Consider the following 18,521-nt stretch of genomic DNA (forward strand, 5'->3'; position numbering starts at 1 on the left):
TGGTCTTAGTACATCAAAAGAAATATGGGATTTTCTATAAAATAGCTTTAAAACTCAATATCTTGCCAGGAAAAATATGTTGAGAACTCAATTATATGGAATTAAAAAGGGTAATCAGACAATTGTGGTTTATCTTCATAAAATCAAGACTATTGATGATTCTTTAGCTGCTATTGGAGAAAAACTGAGTGATGAGGACTTAATGATGTTTGTAATGAATGGGTTGAGTAGTTATTATGATATTTTTGTGGTATCTTCACAAAATAGGGAAACACCTTATACTTTTGGCGAATTAAAGGAAAAATTACTATCCCATGAACAATTTCTAGTAGAGAGGCAACAACAAAATAATAGTGTGTATGATGAACAATCTGCTATGTATGCAAGAAATGGTTCACATGGTTATAATTATAGAAGAAATGGCAATAGTGGAAATGGAGGCAATGAAAGAAATAGTCAATATCAGCATGGTTCTAGTTCAAATGGAAACAATCAATATCAACATGGGTCTTCTTCAAATTCAAATGGTTTTAATTCAAATTCAAGTGGGAGACCTCATATGGATTACTCCAAAATGTTCTGTCAAATCTGTAAGAAAAAGGGTCATCTAGCAACAAGATGCTTTTTTAGATATCATCCTCCACCAAATGGTTCATCAAATAATACCAATCATGCACATTATGCAAATGCTGACACTGGAGAAACTTTTTCAATTGGTGCAGTAAATGGTTCAAATGTTCCTCAGCAGGCTTTTAGAGGATTGAATGTTCAAAGTGCTGCACTTAATGATGATCCTTCTTCTTCTTCTGGCAGTGTGTGGATTTCAGATAGTCGAGCATCAACATATATGACTGGGGACAGGACATTACTTCAAAATACTTCTAACTACAATGGAAAGGATGTTGTTATAATTGGTAATGGTAAGAAATTATCCATTTCTTTAACTGGAAATACTACTATTAATACACCTAAAACTTGTTTTAGGTTGGATAATGTTCTTCTTGTGCCAGAAATGAAACATAATTTGCTCTATGTTGCTAAGTTTACTAGAGACAATAAGTGTTATATTACTTTTGATCCTTATGGTTATGAGATAAGAAGTTTAGTGGGTCATGCATTGCTAGCTCAGGGAAAAATGGTTAACAACTTATATCATATTACTTCTACTTTAATGCAATTTGCGTTTTCTTCTCTTATTGCTTCTCCTGATATTTGGCATAACAGACTAGGGCATCCATCATCCAAAATCATTCATTCTCTTCATCTTAGTAAAAGAATTATTCTTAAGTCATCAAAATCTTCTTCTTTATGTCATTTATGTCAACTTGCCAAGAGCAAGTGGCTTCATTTTCAATTATCCTCTTCACATGCTACCTTTCCACTTGCACTAATTCATTGTGATGAGTGGGGTCCTGCTCCTGTTACTTCATTAGCATGACATAGATATTACATACTTTTTATTGATGACTTTAGTAGGTTTCATTGGATATATCCAATGTAAGTCAAGAGTGAAGCTTTCCAGTGTTTTCAACATTTCAAAAACTTGATTCAAAATTTGTTCAAAACAAAAAAATTGGATTTTCAAACTGATGGTGCTAGTGAACTGGTAAAAGGTATTTTTAAAACTTTTCTTGAGTCTTCTGGAATTCAAATAAGAATATCTTATCCAAAAACTCCAGAGCAGAATGGTCTTGTTGAGAGGAAGCATAGACACATTACTGAAATGGGGAATACTTTGCTTTTTAATTCCTCTTGTCCTAAAGAATATTGGTATGATGCATTCTTAGCAGCAACTTATTTGATAAACAGAACTCCTACTCCAATTCTTAATGATCAATCTCCTTATCAAGTTTTATATAATGAATGTCCAGATTATTCCTTTTTAAGAGTTTTTCGATGTATTTGCTATCCTTTCTTAGGACATTCTAGAGAAGATAAATTCTCCAAAATCTGTAAAGTGTATTTTTCTTGGGTATAGCACTTTACGCAAGGATTACAAGTGTTACAATCCTATTACAAAAAGAACTTATATTTCTAGACATGTTGTAGAATGAATTTTATTTTCCTTCTAAATCTTTATCTAGTTCAGTTATTATCAATGAACTGCATGCATCTTCATATGATTCTATTCCTTCTTCTTCTGTTGTCACAAGATCCCAAAGAGGAATTGTAAAACCTAAAGCTTTTCCTGATCATGTTTTGAATAATTCTGTTAAACATCCTCTTTCTAAAGCTTTTGCTTCTTTACTTGATATACCTACTTAGCCAAAAAGTTTTAAACTAGCACTGCAAGATCCAAAATGGTTAAACTCTATGAAGGATGAAAAAGAAGCTTTGGAAATAAATGGTACCTGGGGTTTAGTTAATCCAAAACCTCATATGACTGTTCTAGGTTGAAAGTGGGTGTATAGAGTTAAACTAAATTCAGATGGTACTCTTGATAAACTGAAATCTATGCTGGTAGCTCAAGGGTATAATCAACGGGATGGAGTTTATTATGGTGAGACATTTAGTCCTGTAGTTAAGTCAACTACAGTTAGAGTGACATTATGTATTGCTGTTACTAAAGGGTGGCTATTGGACAGTTAGATGTATCAAATGCTTTTCTACATGGTGATTTAACAGAAAATGTGTATATGAAGCAACCACCAGGCTTTATTAGTGAAAAATTTCCTAATAAGGTTTGTCATTTGAAGAAAAGCTTGTATGGTCTTAAACAAGCACCCAGGGCATGGTTTCAAAAATTCAGTATAACTCTTACTTCTTATGGTTTTGTTAGAACAGTGTCAGATTTATCATTGTTTGTATATGTGGCTGGTTCTGAAATGATGGTGCTCCTGTTATATGTAGATGATATCATTTTGACTGGCACTTCACATGCTTTACTTGATCACTTGGTGAAATATTTTATTTCCTTTTTTGCAATGAAACAATTAGGTGATTTGAGTTATTTCTTAGGAATAGAGGCTGTAAGAACATCTGATGACATCAAGTTAACTCAAAAGAAGTATACAGTTGAGCTATTACAAAAAGCTAACATGGAAGAGTGTAATCCATGCAGTACTCCTGTATCTAAAGGGCCAAGGTTTTCCATTAATGAGGGTACTTTGCTGTCAAATGTTTTTGAATATAGAACTATAGTTGGTATGCTTCAATATTTATGTTTAACAAGACCTGATATTTGTTTTGGAGTTAATTATGTGAGTCAATTCATGCATGCTCCAACAGATGCACATATGTTGTTAGTCAAGAGGATACTTAGATACTTAAAAGGTACAACTGGTTATGGTATAACCTTAAGGAAAGGAGATATTGAATAATTAACAGCTTACACTGATTCAGATTGGGGGAATTATCCTGAGACTGCAAGATCAACAGGGGGTTATGCTGTATTTTTAGGAAATTCTCTAATTTCTTGGTCAAGTAAAAAGCAACCAACTGTTTCAAGGTCTACAACTGAAGTAGAGTATAAATGCCTATCTGTTGGTACTGCGGAATTGGAATGGCTATCTTCCTTATTTAGTGAACTGCATATTTCCTTGAAGTTGCCAATAACGTTGTATTGTGATAACACAAGTGCCATATACTTATCTGCTAATCATGTTTCTCATTACAGGACAAAACACATAAAGATACACTATCATGCTGTGAGAGAATTGATTGCTGATGGTTTTCTCAATGTTCAACATATAGCTTCTGAACAGCAGCTGGCAGATTTGTTCACTAAAGGTTTATTTGCTCCTGTGTTTACTTCTTTACTTCAGCAGTTACTTGGTCTTTCTCTACCTGCAACAACTACATATGATAATTCGACAACTACAGAAGGTGATTCTGCTACAACATCTACTGCAGCTCCCTCTGCAAATTTATTAGCTTACTGTGTGTGATAGTCTTACTTTCACATTTATTATCTTTTAGTATTTGCACTCCTGTCTGTAAGATTTTATCAGACATATTTGTTACAACATATTCTGTTTATTGTCTGTGAGATTTTTCAAACTGATAGAGTCTGTGACTAAACAGTTTGAGGGGGCTATTAGGAAATAATGAGTTTTGTGAAAGTCAATGTCAATTGACTTTGACTATTATAAGTCAATAGTCTTATCTCTCAGACACATTAAATATGTCTTTTTTTGGAGAAGATAAAATTCATTCACTAGAGAGTGCTGAGCTAGCACTAAAAGAAACAACACACATCTATTCAAACTGGACAACACAAAACGAGTAAAGGGGAGTGTAAAACATGGAACAAAAAAATATTTCCCCTACTACATGTTTGAAGCTAGTTACTACTTAAAAACCTCCCAACCGTGCATGAAATCCACAAACTTAAAATGCTTAAAGGATTCATGAACTCTCGCCCAACTGAATAAGGAAGCCTTCACTTGAATAATAACCCTTTCTAATGTTTTTTCCTTGTTGCGGAAAACTCTATCGTTCCTTTCCTCCCAGATTTGCTGCCATATGGCGAAGGGCAAACAGAATTTAAGAAATTCCCTTAGTTCGGTCCTGAATTTCAACTGCCAAGACACAACGAAATCCATACATGAATCTGGCGGCCTCCATCTAATTTCCAACAAGTTTAAGAAATGATCCCACACTTTCTTTGCAAACTCACATTGAATAAAGATGTGTGAAATTGATTCGTGTTCTTGATGACACAGACAACAGTTAATGTTTGTGATTGCCATCCCTCTTCGACGTAAACGATCAATAGTTGGTAATCCATTCATTGCTGTAGCCCAAACTAGAAATGACACTTTCGTTGGGATGGCTGAATTCCAAATGTAATTCAACGGCATTCTGCATTGTCTTGCTTGAGCTTGAGCTTGTCCTCGTAACTGTTGTTGTCCATCAATCATTTCGTAACAAGAAGAAACTGAGAATTCTCCATTTTTACCCGGAGTCCATGACCTTGTAACTTCTTATGTTCCTAAATTGCTAGGATCCCCAATAGTTTCAATGAGCGCAGCAACATCACTTATATTTTCTTCTCTGAAACCCGATTTAAAGCCTAAATCCCATGATGGAGTTTGCAACCCATTTCTGTTCACCATTCTGTGTATCACTCTTCCTTTCTTGCTCGACTTTCTCCAAATTTTAGGATAGAGCTCCTTCAAGGGTTGTGCTGTTTTCCAACTATCTTCCCAAAAACGAACATTCTTACCGCTCGGATACAATTTGGTTAGTCCCACTTTTCAAAATTTTTGATTGCTTAAGAATATTTTTCCATAACCCACACCCTTGGAGTCTGGTTTGTTTGTGGAGCAGTCCATGCCTCTTCATCGCCTCCGCACTTCTCTTGGATGATTTTGCGCCATAGACTAGATTTCTCTCGGATGATTTTGCGCCATTAAATATGTCTGTAGGTCTTTTTTAAGGTTTCGTCCAATTATTACATACTAATAAACTTTCTTGGTTTTCTTGTTCATAACTGTTATTCCTGTATTTGCTTCATCTTTCAATACTGTGAGAACATATCAATTCTCAATGGCTTCATGTTCATATCCTTTTCTACTGTAAGAGGCAGCCAAGATTTGATCCCAAGAGATAAATCTATGGCTGTTTTTTGGATAGCTAAATCTTTTTTGATACTGAAACGGTTCTCATTCTCAAGCGCGGAAGAAAAAGCTCAAACCCTAGCAAATAAAACCAAAAGTTCTATCCATCGTCTCCTTCTTCATTTTCTATCTTCACTTATATCATAATCATTCATATTGGATTCTCCGAAGTATGATTCATTCCCGTCGTTGCCACTTCCACACCCAACAATAGAGAGTCGAGACTATAAAGAGCGCAAAAGAGACGAACAGAAAATTGCAGGGAGAAATCGTTTTCTTCTTCTTTCTGTCTTCGAACTATGTTTCACCGTCGTTCTTATATTTTATATCCTTTAAGGTTTCCAAAATTCAAGTTGATGTTGGTTATGAATCACCCGAAATTCACAAAGCTTTGTCATTTGGTAAACCTTCGAGCTTTGAAACTGTTAATGCCAATTTCATCAATGGGGGTTTACTAATGGGGATTTGTATCAACAAGCCCGCGCGATGTTCAACGAATGTACCGAGTGGTTGATAGAAACCCACAAACCCACCTTTCACAAAGACGGTAAGAACTAAAAATTTCAATACCCTCAATTACTTTCGATTGATCAGTATGGACTAAAAAAAATATTCCTTTCAGTAATTGTGGGGTTGATATGATTTTGTAATTTTCAGATTTGGAGCCGTCATATTTATGTGTTGAATTATTGGGGTTTAGCTATAAAAGCTAAGAAACAGTATGCTTGGATTTGGTTTGCTGGAATTCCTGAAGCTTAGAGGAGTTCAAGGTAAAGAGATTTCAAATCAATTGGTTTTCTTGATTTTGAAAGATTATGATATTTTGTGGTATCTAGCTTCCAGTTATGAAGCCTCATCAATTGTCTTTCTATTATTAGATTTCGTGTAACTCATAGATGATCAACTGTATTACGGTTTACAATTTCAGTTTGCATTACAATCTATAAGTTCAATCACATTATTTTATGAATTCTTCCTTGATGCCATATTTTGTTTGTCTGCAAGTATGGATCCGTGGAATTTATTTATCTGTCATGTTGAGATTTCCTTGGGGTTTCTGGAAGACACAATCAAACAAATATCTCTGAGGTACATATCCTAGGGAAGGGTGAATTATTCATGCTTTAGAGCTTAAAATGCATTCATTTACAAGTTATAAGTACAAAAGTACATATCCTAGCAAAGGGTAAACTATTCATGCTTTAGAGCTTAAAACGCATTCATTTACAAGTTATAAGTACAGTTTGCAGACATTAATGACACATATTATGGCTTCGTTTTTTTCTTCTTGCGGTGAACATTACTACCATATTTAATTCATATATACTTCACTTATCTCCTTTGGTGGACTTTAAATTTGTTTAGGCGTTGGTACTTTGTGCTAGGCTACATCTGATTATTTTGCTTCAGCACTGATGTAGTAGTTAATATGTGAAATTCATTCTTACTGAATTCAGGAGTTGAATTTGTAGAAGACCCAAATTTATTTTCTGCCAAAGACATTAACCTCTTTTGTAGTTTACGATTGTTATTGATTTTGACTTTTGAGATTTTCCTTGAGTAGTTGGAACCAGCAGCTCTTAATTTCATAAGACTGTAAATGTGCAGAGTGACTGCCTATGAAGTTGAGTTCATTGAAGACAGAAATTGATCTGGTGTTTACGGTGCTGAGGATGTTGAACTTGAACCTCTTCGTAGAGCCAATGAGAATTTTCCATATACTACAATCAAAATAAGTCACTAAACTACAATTATAGCCAGTATTAATTTGTACTCGGACTTCAAATAATGTTGCACCTCCCGGTGGTAAGAAAAGGTTCACTCACTAACTCACCCTTTTCTTCTTTGTACATGAATTATACTCAACATAAATAAACAATATCCAGTATTAGCATTATAAAAAAAACTCAGCTTACCTTAACTTGTAAGGTTGCCACTGTAATATGATCCAATATATTTGTAGTGTGTATCAACTTTTTCTATTTTTTTTTCTCTTCGTACGCAGTCTAAACTTATATTTGATTGGTGGATTTCTCATGATAGATGTTAGTTTTTTAGTTATCGTCGCATGTCCTACTAAATCTGATCAGACGGGATATGGATTGAATTCGAAGTTAGGTAATATACGTCTTCCATGACCGGAGCACTGGATGAATATTGGAAAGAAATTATTTTGTTGTTAGGATCCAAGGGAGTTCTGTATACGCATCCAATGCATGACTTTTTGTAATTTAATTTAAGATTTTGTGCACAGAATGACTTTCACGATTTGATCACATTGACTTATGCTCACGGACCAGAAAGTAGTAGATACTAGATAACAAGGGAATCTAGCTCAATTTTAATCATCCTTGTAACTAAAGGGAAAAATTAACTGTGAGAATTGCACCCCATAAAGATATTGCAGGAAGTGGCTGTCTACATGGAGTGAATCTGCAATGGATTAGGCCTTATTGATTTGGAATAAGAGAAAGGGTCAATCTTTCTGACGCTCTATTGTACCTAATTGGAACATAAATGAATGTATAATTACCATTTTTTTTTCTTAATTTTGAGAAGTATCACTGGGAAGGCCAGAGGCCCGGAGTATAGCAAAACCGTAAACTTGAGAGGAAAAAAAGGAAAATTGGAACTGAACTTATAGTATCTTACAGACCAAATTTACGGGGAGGGTTTGATAATTCCTATTATGAAAAAGATACTTTGGTAAAGAAACGTTTTGATAAATTTACATCATCGAGAATATTGCTTAGTAGTCGTTGTAACTTAGTTGTGATTGTATGTTCATGGATGATTGTTAATAATCGCATTTGGTTTTCACGGTCTCAGTCGGGACCAACAGACTTCCACATATATGAAGCGGGATAGAAAGAAAAACATGGTATCAAATAAAAAATTAATTCCAGGAAAATGTAAGAACTAAATTTGGTAGGAAAATGAACAAATGAAAACTACTGGAACACCGCTGCCACGGAGAGGACAACCGACCTAAAAGTATCACTTTTCATGAAATAACATGAAAGTATCAGTTTTCCTGACACGAGAAAGTATCACTTCTCCGGATACAGAGTGAAAATATCACTTTTTTTGGAAAAAATACAAAAGGAGTTATAATAATTAGACTAAAACGGAAGAGCATTTTCGACATTTTCTGCGTCGCGGTTGAAATCTTTTTATCAAATTACATATTTGCGTTACGGTCCATTTTACAAAATAGTGATCATAAAAGGGACTCTTCCCTTTCGGACCCTCCGATCTGCGGTCCGCCCAATAACATGATGCATAACAACTTAAACCAAATCAATATGCTTAAAAGAAGAGTAATTAAGAATAATTGATGCCCATGTTGTTACGGCACGGGTTAAACCCTAGTTTAGAATACATAGCACATTTTGGATAACTTAGCCTATGTAAAGAGTGGTCAGGATTTGTCCTTGGCAAAAATAAATCCATGGCCGTAGTTTTCCAGACCATACACATTTTCTGCACGTGTGCCTTAGGTTTTAGGGATATGAATGAGTGACCGTGGGTGTTCAATCGTTTTCTATAGTTACCCAAAATCCTCTACCCTCGAGTTCTTGGTCTTCCTTCCTTGCATTCGTGAAACATGGAACACGCAGGTTCTATTTTTTTTTTCCATGGGAATGTTCACCATGATTTTGAGCTTTGGTTTAGTCCTCTGATCGATCAGAATTGCCAAAAAAGTTAGTTCTCAAATCAATTGGTGCTGCAAAACTGAAATTACGGGTATGGTTTTGCCAGTCTTGGTTCTCTGATCCCTGAAAACTCGAGATTTGGTTCATTATTTGTGTTTATATTTGATTTTGACTCATTATTTGTATGAAATTTGAAATTCGATTAAAAAGGGTCTGTTAAATTTTAACCAAGGTTTATGTTTCAGATTATGCCATGGTGATCCTGATTTTGAACTAATTGCTAGGGACATATGCATTGATAAAGAACAGCTGGGATTTGTTTAAAGAAGAGATAAATCAATGATTCAGGTTCTCATGAAACACACATTTACACCCGCTCATATTATTTCGTGTCTGTGGAATTATTTCATCCCAGTAGAACGCTTCAGTGTCCCTCTATTGAAGACGAAACGATCAGCGAAGAGAAGCTCTTGCATTGTACAAAGAGCTTGATTCAAAAGTTAGAACATGTTCTTTTTGCTCCGATTTACAAAAACCACCGACTTTATTTTTTCTTCTTGCTTTAATTTTCTATTATTTATAGAACATAGGGGTTTCATATTTTGGAATTTATTGAAAATCAGTCCGTACGAAACTGGAGCGAGTTTGATCAGATTAATAACATTCTCCTTATTTGTTCCTACATGATTATTATTATTTATTTGTTTTCCTTTCACTGACTATTCACTATAGGGTCAAACTATGTAGTGAATAAGTTACTGTGCCATTGCTTTTTATGTTTGCAATTTCTAAGCATATTGCTATGAAAGAGTGTTCTAATGTCTCTAAACAACTAATGATTTTTCTTGCAGTAAAGTTGAAGTTCACTTCAGGAATGAAGGAGCAGCAGCAGCAAAAGAACATGGTTGAAGAATATCATCACGACATGTTCCCTGTTGAGGAGCTTGAGGTTATTTTCCCCGATGACAATCTCAATGTCTATACTATGTTTTATTGCAGATCCATAAAGTGCCAGTATTATAAAGAAACATCAGATCCAAAAACTGTATCTTTAATCGTTTTGGGTTGAGGGACTAGGACTCGCCTTTGCTGTTAAATCTCAATAGATGGACAAAGAAACCTGTTGCAAGAAACTTAACTAAAATTTGTTTTGATTATCAGGTTATATTAATTATTAAGATTAACAAATTTTTTTTCAAGTACTATTACTGAGAAAGGTTATCATCTTAATTTGTTTTATTTTGTGTTTATCTGTTGTTCATCCAGATTGATTCCTGTTTAAGATGCATGCAAATAATTATTTCTGGTTCAATCAATAGGTTTCTATTGGAGGATGCACCAGGATGATTGATGTCCCAGTAAGTAATCGTATCAGCAGCGGCATAAGATATACAATATATCCTTACTTTGTTCAATTATATCTTTCCTTTTGCTACACCACTAGCAATTTCAGGAATGATGTGAATTTTGAAGATGGATTTATAGAGGTTTGATGTAATATATGCCAGTCTTCAATTATTTTCATACCCATCTTATCATAATTTTTGATTCATTCAAATACTATAAAAATCGTATTTAAAAGCAAGTGAAGTCATGTTTTCTTGATAGAGTTTGATGTATATATATCTGCCATAACTAATCTAAAAATTTGCTGGAACAGGTTCTGGCTACGACTCAGTTTTCTTCCTTCCTTCAATTTGCTGGAAGGAAGCGGTCTGAGGAACAATTGATGTCGTGAGAGTTCACCTGGATTTTGAGATAGGTATGCTTAAGGTTTCACGTAATAGTGATTAATATGTGTCAAATTAGAATACAAGTGTCTATACATAGTTACCTACTGAAGTTAAGTTGCTATTACGGTCCTTGCTTTCTCGAAATTATTGGGAAATTATGAACATATTAGCGGGATATAAAAAATTTATTAGCTTTTGTTTGGAATGTAATTATTTAGCTTAGTACATGTACCAACTGAATGTAATCATTGACGAACCAATTATAAAGCTTACAATCCAAATTGTAACCTTCGAGTTTTTTCTTAATCTCTCGAGAAAAATTGTTCTTAAAAACCATGCTTGATTATTCCAAAGACATTCTTGGAGGGTGGGGTGTCCTAGGGTTTAAATTATATATCTATATAGATTGATGGATTGATTAATCTATAGATAGGTGCAAGCTCTTCCCGTAATATCTAAAGTTTCCTGTTCTTATACACAATAGTTTTGTTCCTTGAGCTACCGACATGACTGCTTGTCATGGAGTCTTCCTAATTTAATTGTATATGTGATTGATAAATATGTTGCAGAGCTAGGTTATGGAGAAATACTATCAAATTGCATTGATTGTGATGGTAAATATGATTACGTTGGTTCCTTGGTCTATGTAGTCCTTTCTCTTATCATATTAATTATTATTTCTTAAAATTTGGTTTCAGTTCAAATCTTGGTTAGTAAGTGTTCAGGCTCGTATTGGTTAGAAACCTTTTTAGTATCGAAATTCTTTGTTTTGGGGTTTCTACTTGGACTACCTTGATTAATAAGTGTTTATGCTCATATTTTTAATTTGGATCCTTTGAGTTGCCCACTTTTTGCTTTAATATAGTTGTAGGTTTGATAGAGTCATATTAGGGCCGGTAAAACGACACATTTCTCAGAGGTTTTTGAGAATACTAATGCTTCAACTATCCTTGATACAAGTATATTTCACATAAGGAGGTAATTCTTAGAAACTAGTACAATTGAGAACCCAGACATCTAAGATGTTGACTTCTGATGAGTACAAGTACCCTTGAATATTATCAGGCGAGAAGAAGATAGGCAGCACTACTACACCGTTGTAAGATTTCTAAAAATATATTCTTTTATATGGTTGCAGTTATCGATTAAGAGTGTGAAGAAACACTATCAAAGAAAATTATTATACATATGTTGAGCGGTTGTTGAATCAGTTGATCTAGAACTTAGTACTTCAGGCAACAATCAAAGTAAAGTACTACTTGAGAAACTTTTAATGGTGATTATCTTGATATGCATATGTTAGTTAACCCAATTTGTATGAGGTTGAGGAAGTGAATTTTTGCCTTATTCGAAATAAAATTGTGATGGCTGCATGTTATGATGGAGGAGAAAAACTTATGGTTTAGAATTGTTTTCTTCTGTATCAAAAAAAGAAAGTGTTTTAGTTTCCAAAACTATTAATAATAAAGGTGTGCACACGGATATTACACGTTTAGTGATAGTGTTATGCTATAATCTGAAGGAGCACATGCATGCTACCGATGTGATGACATAAATTATTGAATGAGACATACAGTTCTTCAATGTCTTCTTTTTTCCATGAATTACAAAGTTGTTATTGTGTTTGAGTGAGCTGTTATGCTTGATATTAACTTCAACAACCTTACTTAATGTATCAAAATAAAAAGGGTGGAGGGATAAAATAAAACCGTGCCGTTACGGCACGGGTTAATCCCTAGTTGCAAAAGTAGTATGTATTGACTAAGGGAGAGAATATATCATTGTAGTATTTCTTCAGAATTATGGTGCAATTGAATTTTGAGGAAGCTAACAATATTATGTTTCTCTATACGACTAATGAGTAGAGTATGTCTACCTCATTCTATAAAAGCTCTTAACGAGTATTCTCATAAGTTTTTATCGCTATGGATCTTCAACAGCAAAGTGTTGAATGAACACATGCAGAACATTAGAAGAACTTGAAGTAGGAAGAATTCAAGACGTGTGTTGAAGAACCAAGGAAATCAAGCATAGTGGATTGAGATGAAAAGTTTATTTATTGTATCCATATGTTTTAAATATAGTTTTGTCACTAAAATTGACAAAGGGGGAGATTGCTAGAGCATTGCTCGGTTGTACCCACAAGTTTTGCTATCTCAAACTTGTTGTCAATGTTAGGTAATCAAAACTATATCTTGATTTCTAGTCTACTAAGTCAAGTTTCGGATAAGTTAGAATTGTAGTTGAGTATCAGAGATCACCCTTGAAGACTGAAGATCGACGAAGACATTTGGATAACTTCTGTATCAGGTATGTGAAGACTGAACCATTCTATTTTACTCACTATACTATCATTCTATCTATTGAGACTATGTCGTATGACTTATAATAGATTCACAAAGAAGATGTTTCCAGTCAAGCCTGTCTTGTGAGAAACTTCGAAATATGATTTAGCGATTAGATGTTCAAAGGTCCTTAACAATATTACATATATGAATTAATTTGTTGATCAAGAGAAAATTGCCTATACAAATGATTGTATCACATGGGAATGTGTCAAACATCATAAGAGAGAAATATGAAATTACTGGAATTTCTACTCAGGGTAGGTTGATGAACTCAGTTTGCAAACCATAGATATATGAGATACAGAAATACAGGAAGGTTGGCGAACCAGTTCGAAAACCACATCTTCAGTTGGGAACAGTTCACGAACCCGGTTGGAGAACCGTGGTGAACATATTTTATAAGTTGGATAAATTGGTTAGGTGAACCTGGTTCACGAATTGTGGTCAACTGAGTTTGGTAGTATAGTAGGGTTGGAGAACTCGGCTCACGAACCGTAGCACCTTGACTCGTGGAAAATCCCTACGGTTGGAAAACCGTTGTACTAACTGTCTCGGCAATGTTTAGAAGATGCTTAAAGACTTATCATTTTAATATGTTTAGCATTGCTGGAACTCTCTTAACACTGCTGAGAATTCACTGATCACTTAAACATTTATGTATGTGAACTATGATTAATTTCTTAGGTGTTTAAATGAACATCAAATAGCTTTTAGTTCTTTGACTAACTTTCCAAACCGAACAGTTACTATACGCGGCTCAGTAACTGAACCTATGTGTTAGTCTTCTATTGTAGTTTGAAGACCTAATTTGTTTGCTTGATTCTCAAGTTATCTTAGCTTGAAGTCTAAGCTAACCCTGATCTTTGAAAACTATAAATATAACAGCTCTGTCATTTGGGAAATTAAATTACTGAAACCTTGTGTCCTAGTTGATTCTAGAGTCACCTCTATTGACTTTTTAGGTCTACGACTAAAAAGACTTTGCTTGGAGATTCGTGAAGCCAGGTCCGACTATCTCTACCTTGATAGTTTGTGTATCCTGATCTTGCTTTTTGTTATTGAGGTTTTTGTAATCTCTTTCAGGCAAGATAAATAGTAATCGCAAAATATTCTCGTCTCATACTTTGTGATTCCTCAAGATAAATATCTAAAGACTGATGTTAGTTGATCTTTCGACGATTGTTGTTGGGAAATGGTTAAGAATTTAGGATGCTCTTTGGGATTCGTAAGTTCCGAATTTGTGAGGTTTGCTTGCTTGTTTATTACAAACATATTTTACACCTTGATCTTTGATCGAAACATAAATCCAATAGGCTTATATGTTAGAGGCAGATTGGTATCAAAATTCTTCACTTCAGCTGAAATAACTCTTAGGTTGTAAAAGATGTCAGCTAAGGGAATAAAGTGCGTAGAACCTTGCGAGGTTCAAGAGGCGTAAGGAGCGCAACTGTAACTAAAGCGCTTGTAAGGTTGATTCAATCTCAACTACATTCCGGTCCAAAGTCTGCTAGATGGCTAGTGTCTGTAGCGACTTAATGCAGTGTAGTATTCAATCTGGACGAGGTCCCCGGGTTTTTCTGTTATTGCATTTTCCTCGTTAACAAAATTGTTAGATCATAGCTTGGTTGTACCCACCAAGCGTTGGTATGTCAAGTTTGGTTGTCATATTTTAGTGAATCAAAACTCATATTAAGAGTCGCTTGATTATATACTAGATTCAACTTCGTATAGGTTAGCTTGAAAATATTAGGATAATGAGACATTACAAGTATTGCGAAGACTTGAAGATGTGAAGAATCAAGGAGCTACAACGACAACAATCATCCTTCCACTTGAAGTTAGTAATATTTGACTTGAACTATTTCATTCCCTAACGTATCTTTCAAGTCGTGCATATTGAAAACAAAACTGCGAAGCATATTTGAACTCTAGATAGACATAGTATTAAGGGATACAATACGAGGTTTATTTCTTAACCATTAAACTTTGTATATAAGACATCTCCGTAATCATTTGAATGCTATTGTGATTATGTATGGGTATGATGTGAGGATTTCATCCTAGGGAAAAATGTTTTACATGTATTCTAAGGAAGTAAGTTCATAAACTTGTTTGTGAATCGAAAAGGAAATCGCCAGGCGTTATTGGTTTTGTTTTTCATTGCATATCTCATGAACAACCAATATGTGTGATTGAGCATAACCGTTCACGACTTGTTTGTATTCTTGGTAGAACTATTCACAAAGGCCTGACTTATGTATTGGTATGACTTTTATTAGTGAAACCGATCTTAAGTAATCACCTGAGATGGTATGATCGGGTTTGTGTTTTGTCTGACCAAATTTGGGAAAGGGTAACCGATCCTAGTAAGAGGTGCAATATGTCACAAAGGGGAACCGATACTTGTATGAAGTGCAACAAGGTTTATAGAAGAAAGGGGAATTGATCCTATGAACATGTGTAGTCTGTTTTTAGGCAAAGGGGAACTGATCCTATGGACATGTGCAGCACATATAAGTTAGATACCATATATATATGGGGAACCGATCCTAGTACCTAGTCAACCGAATTTTGGAAAGCTAGTGTAACTATGCACAGTACTCACATGGAAGGTAGAACCGAAACTTGTTTTGGTAGCACCGTTAAACCCATGATTGTAATTGAATGTTATTTGATCAATCACGTAGTTCTTGAAAGTCATATGAACCAATTCTAAACTTGTTTGGAAGTGTGGCAAATCGGTTTCAAGGTTGTAAGTGTGAAAGAGAACTTACAAAGTAAGGATGTCGACATACTTTGAACATGTGCTGTGAATGTTTATTTCTTTAATTGTTTAAAGTTATTCCTTAATAGCTAAGGGAAGAGAATCCCTGGATCGAAACATTGATAAGTTAAGAATCTTTTAATTAAGGTAGTTAACTTCATTTTTAGGAAAATAAGAATTAATAATGTGCATTTAATAATTAAAGATTTTCTGAGAGATTTCGATCATTATTTTTGGACAGAGCATTTTCAGGAATTATGGAAACCGAATTTGTGCTTTAATGAATATCTTGAGAATATTTTCGGTTTTGGAAATTCCTTGGTGTCCAAACTTCCTTGTCTATAAATACTTGAAGTTTTCCTTTCTAGCAAACTAATCCTTCGTAACAAAAAGCTTCCTCTTTGTTGTGTTGTTACTGGTGTAGCCGCCTATTCGAAGAGGAGAGTAACCTAATTAGGGGAAATCTCTTACGACCGCTCAGTTTAAAGTCTTCTTTTGGATTGAAAAGCTCTAGCGTGTACCGTTGGTGGGAAACTAGATAATTGCGTTTTATCTTTTGTTTTCATTGATTTGATTAACTAACAGTGGTTGAACTTTGATTGTACCTAGTTTGTTTATGCTTGAGAATCTTCTTTTCTGATATAATATTCTCTCAAACTAGTTCGGAGTTTCGACAGGGATCTTTAGACTATTGTTAGTTCTACAGAAGATATTGTGATAATCCATTGTTAACAGACTCCGTTCTGTGCGTGATTGATCACAATAGATTCAAGTGATTGTGTGCAGGTTATTATTGAAGATCTAAGAAGATTTGAAGACGAAGAAGATATTGAAGATTTCTGATTTGTGGGTTCATAATCTTTGGTGTGCACAATACTTGTTTCGGTAAAAGAGGATCCAATTATTAATCGGTTTATCCTTGTGATAGATTGGATTGATTAATTGAGTAGATCGGCATCAACACAATTCTTTGGATTAATAGTGTTGTTGGCTTAATCTTAACCGATTACTTCGGTAATTGAACATAAGATATATCTAAGGACCCGACGAAGGAGTTTATGTTAAAATAAACAAAAGAGCCTTTGTCCGGCTCATATCACCTGGATGAATAGAGTTTATACCAAACATATTTTTTGTTCCTTTACTGTTTGGAATACGAACCAAAGGAATTGTTCCAAGTACGTGACTTATTCATAGGTCGGAGGCGTGGGAATACAAACTGAACTAAGTGAACTATAGGTTTAGTTGCTTGGTCTCAACTATACGAAGTTAGGTGTAATTTTGTGTAGCGGCTTAATCCTGAGAGTATTCAATTCTGGACAAGGTCCCGGGGTTTTTGTACGTTTGAGGTTTCCTCGTTAACAAAATCTTGATGTGTCATTTACTTTATATTTTCGCATTATAATTGTTTTATTATAATTAAAGTAAATTACACAAACGTTAATTCCTATTTACTTGATAAGTGAATCCTGTTGTGTTTGGTTAAGTCCGAACATTTTTTATCAAGTAACATACTTCGTTGTTGTATTGTCTCGATCTCGTATCCATAGACGATCACACGAAGTGTGAACCGATTAGTTGCATCGTCTCGACTCAGTCCATAGACAATCACTTTCGGAGAAAGGACTTATAAGTAGGAAAAGTTTTAGCTTGAGGTATATTTGGGTACCCTCGCCTTTTCAATTGGTATCAGAGCAGGCAAACACGAAAAGATCTAACGATCTGTGTTTGGTGCGATCCAACCTATAAGCATTAAATCTAATGGTCGATTCAGTTAACGTTGAGCAAGAAGATGATATACTTCTTAAAGGACGTTTGTTCTCAAAACTTGATAAAAAGCTTTGCATTGTAAGTTCACTTGTGGAACACAACTCAAGAAATACTAAACATGATGTGTTAATGAGAAAATAAACTGATGTGGCAAACAAGTCAGATTCAGATGACTGTAATGAGATCAAATTTTTCAGAAAGCTTGCTGAAAAATATAATCTAAAGGATAATATCTATTATCCATCTGCAGAAAAGATCGTCAGAGATTTCTTGATTCATGAAGATGCTGAATCTAAAGGTCTTGAACTTACTAAATCCAAAGGAGCTATATTAGTTAAAACAAGGATATGTGATTCTAACCTGCAAAATCTCTTAACTAATATACAACATTATGATTCAAATTGTCGAACCTCTCACAAGAATCATGATGGATACAATTCTAGGGATAATCTCTTGACTAGTATCCGGTCAAGATCAACTGTCATCAGTGGTGACAATGATTATCCCTCAGACAGAAGTAATGATCGACTCTTACACACAAAAGGGAATGATTTCAGATCATGTTGTTTTGTTGTTGATCAATTGTCTAAGATTGGATCCAGGAAACATCTCATCAAATGATGATGTCATATTCCAAAAAATTCCTGGGTCAATATAAGAGTTCTGTTTATTACACAACTCAAAAAACT

General features: G+C 34.6%; 2 protein-coding genes and 1 long non-coding RNA gene across 10 annotated transcripts; 2 read left to right on the top strand and 1 right to left on the bottom strand.

Annotated features, from left to right (window-relative positions):
* Nucleotides 1-4,289: 4,289 nt before the first annotated feature.
* Nucleotides 4,290-4,862, bottom strand: LOC113272766. Its single transcript, XM_026522563.1, has one exon. It carries the CDS (start codon nucleotides 4,860-4,862, stop codon nucleotides 4,290-4,292), a length of 573 nt encoding a protein of 190 aa, XP_026378348.1.
* Nucleotides 4,863-4,940: 78 nt separating this feature from the next.
* On the top strand, nucleotides 4,941-7,543 carry LOC113274065. The gene is made up of 3 exons (XR_003322749.1): nucleotides 4,941-6,108; nucleotides 6,219-6,331; nucleotides 7,170-7,543. It is a non-coding gene; the product is annotated as an uncharacterized LOC113274065 (long non-coding RNA).
* Nucleotides 7,544-9,121: 1,578 nt separating this feature from the next.
* LOC113276081 (glucose-1-phosphate adenylyltransferase large subunit 2, chloroplastic-like) lies at nucleotides 9,122-11,253 on the top strand. Of its 8 annotated transcripts, none has more exons than XR_003323936.1 (5): nucleotides 9,122-9,308; nucleotides 9,463-9,565; nucleotides 10,069-10,378; nucleotides 10,484-10,704; nucleotides 10,878-11,253. XR_003323936.1 is itself a non-coding variant. In XM_026525673.1 (4 exons), the coding sequence occupies exons 2-4, from the start codon at nucleotides 10,092-10,094 to the stop codon at nucleotides 10,953-10,955; spliced, it is 321 nt and encodes a 106-aa protein (XP_026381458.1). In that variant the 5' UTR covers nucleotides 9,122-9,308; nucleotides 10,069-10,091; the 3' UTR covers nucleotides 10,956-11,253. The 8 variants fall into 8 exon arrangements, 2 of the variants coding, with proteins under 2 accessions (XP_026381458.1, XP_026381459.1); XR_003323937.1 differs by having other exon boundaries at nucleotides 10,069-10,166; XR_003323940.1 differs by having other exon boundaries at nucleotides 10,069-10,166; nucleotides 10,484-10,575.
* The last annotated feature ends 7,268 nt before the right edge of the window (nucleotides 11,254-18,521 follow it).

This window comes from Papaver somniferum, chromosome 4 (assembly GCF_003573695.1).
Source record: "Papaver somniferum cultivar HN1 chromosome 4, ASM357369v1, whole genome shotgun sequence".
Classification (NCBI taxonomy): Eukaryota; Viridiplantae; Streptophyta; class Magnoliopsida; order Ranunculales; family Papaveraceae; genus Papaver; species Papaver somniferum.

Excerpts from the sequence above, each read along its gene's own strand:
- LOC113276081 (XM_026525673.1), top strand. The coding sequence starts at position 10,092 with ATGAAGGAGCAGCAGCAGCAAAAGAACATGGTTGAAGAATATCATCAC. Across the intron at positions 10,167-10,536 it reads TCCCTGTTGAGGAGCTTGAG|GTTTCTATTGGAGGATGCAC; the intron begins GTTATTTTCCCC and ends TTCAATCAATAG. Across the intron at positions 10,705-10,877 it reads TTGAAGATGGATTTATAGAG|GTTCTGGCTACGACTCAGTT; the intron begins GTTTGATGTAAT and ends TTGCTGGAACAG.
- LOC113272766 (XM_026522563.1), bottom strand. The coding sequence starts at position 4,862 with ATGATTGATGGACAACAACAGTTACGAGGACAAGCTCAAGCTCAAGCA.